The sequence below is a fragment of the Salvia hispanica genome, chromosome 5, assembly GCF_029641045.1.
Source record: "Salvia hispanica isolate PSC_SH4W2 chromosome 5, Shi_PSC_v1, whole genome shotgun sequence".
Classification (NCBI taxonomy): Eukaryota; Viridiplantae; Streptophyta; class Magnoliopsida; order Lamiales; family Lamiaceae; genus Salvia; species Salvia hispanica.
In genome coordinates, this window is record NC_142696.1 from 16,840,734 (window position 1) to 16,846,958 (window position 6,225).

At 42.7% G+C, this 6,225-nt stretch overlaps 3 protein-coding genes across 3 annotated transcripts; all 3 read left to right on the forward strand.

Moving 5' to 3' along the window:
- On the forward strand, positions 1-1,399 carry LOC125189782 (polygalacturonase-like). Its single transcript, XM_089059102.1, has 4 exons — positions 1-435; positions 641-930; positions 1,013-1,242; positions 1,314-1,399. The coding sequence occupies exons 1-4, from the start codon at positions 1-3 to the stop codon at positions 1,397-1,399; spliced, it is 1,041 nt and encodes a 346-aa protein (XP_088915228.1).
- A 951-nt stretch (positions 1,400-2,350) lies between these two features.
- On the forward strand, positions 2,351-2,867 carry LOC148926369 (uncharacterized). The gene is made up of 2 exons (XM_089059103.1): positions 2,351-2,741; positions 2,794-2,867. The coding sequence occupies exons 1-2, from the start codon at positions 2,351-2,353 to the stop codon at positions 2,865-2,867; spliced, it is 465 nt and encodes a 154-aa protein (XP_088915229.1).
- A 1-nt stretch (position 2,868) lies between these two features.
- Positions 2,869-4,259, forward strand: LOC148926370 (uncharacterized). The gene is made up of 2 exons (XM_089058088.1): positions 2,869-3,377; positions 3,881-4,259. Exons 1-2 carry the CDS (start codon positions 2,894-2,896, stop codon positions 3,916-3,918), a joined length of 522 nt encoding a protein of 173 aa, XP_088914214.1. The 5' UTR covers positions 2,869-2,893; the 3' UTR covers positions 3,919-4,259.
- The last annotated feature ends 1,966 nt before the right edge of the window (positions 4,260-6,225 follow it).

Here is a 6,225-nt window from a genome sequence, read left to right on the forward strand (position 1 = left end):
ATGCCTAAGTTAGCCGTATTTTCTCAGACTTTTTTTCTTGTCTTGAATATTGCAACATTGTTACAAATATGCACTGCTAAGTCATACAACGTTGTTGATTTTGGGGCAAGGGCCAATGGAAAGACCGACTCATCACCGGCCTTGTTAAAGGCATGGGTGGCTGCCTGCAGCTCAGCCTCTGAATCAACGGTTCTCATTCCACAAGGAGTGGTGAATTCGGTATCGTTGTATGGACCATGCAAGAAGAAAATGCAGTTCCAACTATTAGGAAATATTGTTGCTCCAAGTTACGAATCATTGAGCAACCATCAATCATGGATATCATTCAATAATGTTGATGGGCTGTCATTTATTGGTGGTGGCACTATTAATGCCAAGGGGTCAAGTTATTGGTCTTGTAAGAAGCAACAAAGGGGTTGCCCCTATGGAGCAAGGGTAAGTTCTAATTTCAAACTATTGAATTAAGCTAAAGATTGTGAATTCTCATTATGTAAATCCAAGATATACAAATTTAGATTAAGTGAAATTATACAACTAAATAACTTATAGTTGCACACATTCTTGAAACTATACATAAAACCTACTATTATCAAATTAACTATGCAATCTCACATATTTTTTGAGACTATTGTAATTGCAGTCATTCTCTCTTCAAGGATGCAACAATGTACTGGTTAACGGCTTGAAATCGTTCGACAGTGAGGGTGTCCACATTTCTATCAATGGATGCAACAACATCACCATGCAAAATTTGATATTAACTGCCCCAGATGATAGCCCTAACACCGATGGCATTCACATTGGGAATTCGAACTTCGTAAGTGTCCTCCGCAGCAAGATTGGCACTGGAGACGACTGCATATCAATCGGCCCAGGCACTAGGAACATGTGGATGGACCATATTGTGTGCGGCCCCGGGCATGGGATTAGGTACGTTTGATATATTTGCCTAAATTCGACAACATTGTAATCACAATACCAATTTTCTTTTATAAATATTCGTTAATTGTAGCATTGGAAGCATTGGTGGAGCACCACGCGAAGAAGGAGTCGAAAACATTGAAGTGCAAAATTCAGTGTTTACAAACACAGACAACGGTGTTCGGATTAAAACATGGGAGAGACCTAGCAATGCAACCGTTATGAATGTCAAGTTCACTAACTTGGTCATGAAAAATGTTACAAACCCTATAATTATCGATCAACAATATTGCCCTCAGAGCAATTGCCCAAAAGGCGTACGTACTTGATATTACTCTTGTATTATGAAATTGTGGATGAACGAACGAATACTAATGTTGTATATTCTGCAGAGCTCTGGGGTGAAAATCAGCAACGTCAAAATCAGCAGCGTAAGTGGAACGTCAAGAAATCTGCAAGCTCTAGTATTGGATTGTAGTCCTACAAATCCTTGTGAAAATATCAAATTGCAGGATATAAATCTTGTTTATTCAGACAACATGAAGAAAACACAGCGTGCAGCCTCACTCTTTAAACATGCGTATGTTAACTAAGGCGAAGACACACAAGTGCAGCCGAACTCAACCATAGCGCAAGACAGGCCCGGGCGTCAAGTTGTGCGGCCGCGTTATTCGAGAGATTACATCTAAAGATTTTTTTTATTTTACTTTTGTTTATTTAAATTTAATTGAGTAGAGTGCAATTGTGAGCTTTGTTATGCGTTTTCTTTGTTGGTTCTTTCCCAGAACGAAAATGGAAGATTTTAGATAAGTATAAATAGGGTAATTGTATTATTTCTTCAAACAAGAAATGCAATATTAGAATTGATATTTCTCCATCCCTTCCAACTACTTGTGTTTTTGATAACCTTAGTAAACCCAGCCTCCATCGATCTTATTCTCTTTAGCAAAAGAGGATCAAGCTCTACCTCTTCCGATAAGATCTCCGTTTGTTATTCCAAGTTGCTAGAAAACTTCATATACATACATATATATGTTGGCAATCTAGAATATTCTGCAAATAAAAGATGACACAAAATCGGGAGAAGATTGGAAGAAGATTGAAGCCATTAATTAGGAAGATTTGATTGGAAATATTTTACCTTGTATAGCTCTTCCTTAGGCCTATATATGATGTAAACTCTCACTGTGAATAATACATCAAACAATTACACAATTCTACATGGTATCAGAGCAGGTTAGGCTTAGAAAAGCTTCATCATAGCCCTAATATATACCCTTCTCGACCGAAACGGCGAGAAACCAATCCAACCAGAACGACAGAAAATAAATCAGAAATCGAACCAATAGCCGAGAAAATCAGATCGAGCAAAAGTGTTACCGTAGCCTTCAAGTTGAATGGCTCAAACTACCCACTATGGTCACGACTAATGAAGGTGGCCATCGGCGGCAGAGGAGTCTACCGCCACATCACCGGAATTCCGACTCCACCACAACTAGGAGAGAAGGGATATACAGATTGGGAAGAGATAGACTTGATAGTCTTCTCGTGGATCATCGACAACATGGAAACGCAGATTATAGCCGATTTTGCACATCACCAGACGGCAAAATCACTCTGGGATACACTGGCCGTGACGTTCGCCAGTTCAGCCGACTCATACCTCATCTATGACCCACGAGACAAAGCAAGCAGAATCATTCAAGGAGAAATGAGTTTGGAGGCCTATTGGAGTAGGCTCCATGGATTATGGATGGACATCGATCGGTGTCCTCATAGAACTGTCGATTGTTGTGATAAAGGAGTTTCACAATATCGAAGTATCAAATCAGAACTGAGATTGTTCAAATTTCTCACCGGATTAAACGAAAGGTATGACTGGGTCAGACGCGAAATCCTCAAGGAGGATCCATATCCCTCAGTCGATGAGGCGTATGGATGGGTGAAACGGGAGGCAGCTCGATTGAAAATCATGTCACCGGCGTCCGAATCACCCACCACCGCCATCGGAACCGACTCATCATCGGGAGTAGGGTTCGGTTTCGGAGCAAGAGATTACCGGCCGTCGCAACCACAGAACAGAAACCAACCACCACCGCCGCGCTTCACTTCCAACCGTCGGGGAAACGCCAAACCGGACAAATCCAAACTTTGGTGCTCCCACTGTGGAATGCACAAACACACAAAGGAAACGTGCTTCCAGTTGGTCGGATATCCAGAATGGTGGGAAGAAGAGAAGGCCGGGAAGGCCAAAGTCGCCATCGGAACAGAGGGAGGCAGAGATCGTCCCGAAGGGAATCGGGATGCAACTCTGTTCCAGGAGAAGAAATCAGACGCCGGAGGTCTCCAAACCGGCGGTGGAGGGAGACGCGGTGAAACCGGAGGTGGGGGGAAAGCGGCAGCGGCAGAGGCGATGGTAGCCACATTCCAGCTTGACGGCGGCGGTGATAATGGAGGTAACGGGTTAGGGATTAACCCTAACCCTAATAAATATCCTTTTGCTATTAAATCCCCCAAAACTGAAAAATATGAAAAATCACCCCACTTGAATAGCTTATGCAAAAAACGCCCCCAGCTTAGGAATAATTTCTATTCAGACCCCATTATATGCAGAAACTCATTTGCCCCCCTAGAATCTTTATCCTATGCTTTTGAAGCCCATAATTGTGATAAAGTTAATGATATGGGATGGATTTTTGACTGTGGGGCCACTGATACAATGACTTATGACAGAGATGATTTTGTGGAATTTCATAAAACTCCTAAGTCACATATCCAAACCGCAAATGGGGGGGTAACACCGGTTGAAGGGGCAGGGACTATAGAGATATTTCCAAATGTGCAAATTTCAAATTGTCTCTACGTTCCTAAATTATCTCAGAAATTGATGTCCATTAGTCATGTGACTAAAGATTTGAATTGTACCTTGCTGATGCATCCCAACTTCTGTATGTTACAGGATATCCGGACGGGGAAGATTATTGGACGTGGCACTGAGCGTCGTGGGCTTTATTTTGTGGACGAGATTGCTCGACAAGATGGTGCGGCGATGCTTGCTCACAGATCCACTAATCAAGAAACTTGGCTCTGGCACCGAAGAATGGGCCATACCTCTCCGGATTATTTGAAATCTTTATTTCCTAAACTTTTTGTTCCTAGAGATTTTTCATGTGAAGCTTGTGTTTTGGCCAAGAGCCACCGAAACTCCTTTAAACCAAGTGATACTCGTGTTGAAACTGTTTTTTCCTTAGTTCATTCTGATGTGTGGGGCCCAGCGCCTATAGGAACTAATCTTGGTTTTAAATACTTCGTGATATTTGTTGATGATTGCAGTAGAACTACTTGGGTATATTTCATGAAACATAAATCTGAAGTATGTGATAAATTCTTGTTATTTTACAAAATGATTCAAACCCAATTTCATACATCAGTTAAAATCCTTCGATCCGATAATGGGGGGGAATTTGTGAATAGTTCTATGACTAAGTTTTTTGGAGAGAATGGGTTAATTCACCAAACTTCATGTCCACACACACCAGAACAAAACGGGGTAGCAGAACGAAAGAACCGAATAATTCTTGAAATGACCCGAGCACTCTTGTTCGATTCTAAAGTTCCACCATCCTTTTGGCCTGAAGCCATAGCCACCTCCGTTTACCTCCTCAATCGACTCCCTACAAAAATACTAAACCGAAAAACCCCTCTAGATCACCTTTCTACCTTGACCAAAATCCCTTCAGCTTTATCCCTTCCACCTAAAACTTTCGGCTGTTCCGTTTATGTGCATGTCCCGAAACATGAAAGGACCAAATTTTCCCCCTGTGCGATCAAGTGTGTATTTGTGGGGTATGGGATCAACCAAATGGGCTATCGATGTTATGACCCAAAAACCAAACGAGTGATAACCACCATGAATTGTAACTTCCTCGAGACAGAATTCTTTTACCACCTTGGGACTCAGGGGGAGAGTGTAAGACAGGGAGAGACCCAAGCGACCGACTCCCTTCGGTGGTATGTGCCAAGTAACTTCTATTCGGAACCAACAGAGCAAGCTGGCACTATCCATGAGCCGATCCCAGTCACAGAATCGAGCCAAACGCTTCCGCCACGTTCCGATGATCCAACCCCACTGGAATCCGAGGTAATATCTAGCCCGAATCCTGAAAGTTCAGTTGTTATTTCTGACACAACTGATACAGAAAAAGAAGAAGATACCACCATTGATAAAGATACAGGCCAGTTTGTGATGCCTCAAAGGAGTACGAGAGGTGTTCCTCCCAAAAGATACCCTCCGGAACGAATAGGGAGGAAAAGCAGATACTCAGTGGCAAACTTTGCCGAGGCTAATATGTCAAAAATGGCGAGGCATTTCACACCGCATTGTGCGAGGAAGAAATACCGAGAACCTATGAAGAAGCTATAAAGATCAAACACTGGAGGGAGGCAATGCTAGTTGAAATGAAAGCACTGAAAAGAAACGGCACTTGGGAAGTTAGCCCATTGCCTGATGGGAAACATACAGTGGGCTGCCGATGGGTCTTTACAATTAAGCGAAAACCAGGTGGGAGTATTGAGCGATACAAAGCTCGATTGGTGGCAAAAGGATACACTCAAACCCAAGGAGTTGATTATTCTGAGACATTCTCCCCTGTTGCAAAGATGAACACGGTAAGAGTTCTACTCTCCATTGCAGCTAACAAAGACTGGCCACTTCATCAGTACGATGTCACCAATGCTTTTCTTCATGGAGAATTGAAGGATCCTATCTATATGGACGCTCCACCAGGTTTTTCGGAGGAATTTGGCCAAGGCATGGTGTGCAAACTGAAGAAGACACTGTACGGGTTGAAGCAATCTCCGAGAGCTTGGTTCGGAAGATTCACGGAGGTAATGATGAGATATGGGTACCAACAGAGTAACTCGGACCACACTCTCTTCATCAAACGGAATGGGGAGAAGATCACGTGCTTGATAATTTATGTAGATGACATGATTATTACAGGGGATGATGTTGAGGAGATAAAGGAGCTCAAGAGTCATCTATCGACAGAATTCGAGATGAAGAATCTGGGAGATCTTAAGTTCTTCCTCGGGATCGAAGTACTCAGATCAGGAAGGGGAATCTTCATCAATCAAAGAAAGTATGTTCTCGACCTTCTGACAGAGATAGGAATGCTAGATTGCAAACCCGCAGACACTCCAATGGTTCAGAATCACGGGCTACAAATCATCAAGGGGGCGGCATCCACTAATCGAGGAAGATACCAAAGGCTTGTTGGGAAACTCATCTACCTATCCCACACC

Excerpts from the sequence above, each read along its gene's own strand:
- LOC125189782 (XM_089059102.1), top strand. The coding sequence starts at position 1 with ATGCCTAAGTTAGCCGTATTTTCTCAGACTTTTTTTCTTGTCTTGAAT. Across the intron at positions 931-1,012 it reads GGCCCCGGGCATGGGATTAG|CATTGGAAGCATTGGTGGAG; the intron begins GTACGTTTGATA and ends CGTTAATTGTAG. Across the intron at positions 1,243-1,313 it reads CAATTGCCCAAAAGGCGTAC|AGCTCTGGGGTGAAAATCAG; the intron begins GTACTTGATATT and ends TATATTCTGCAG.
- LOC148926369 (XM_089059103.1), top strand. The coding sequence starts at position 2,351 with ATGAAGGTGGCCATCGGCGGCAGAGGAGTCTACCGCCACATCACCGGA. Across the intron at positions 2,742-2,793 it reads AGGAGTTTCACAATATCGAA|GTATGACTGGGTCAGACGCG; the intron begins GTATCAAATCAG and ends ATTAAACGAAAG.
- LOC148926370 (XM_089058088.1), top strand. The coding sequence starts at position 2,894 with ATGTCACCGGCGTCCGAATCACCCACCACCGCCATCGGAACCGACTCA. Across the intron at positions 3,378-3,880 it reads CGGCGGCGGTGATAATGGAG|GATATCCGGACGGGGAAGAT; the intron begins GTAACGGGTTAG and ends TGTATGTTACAG.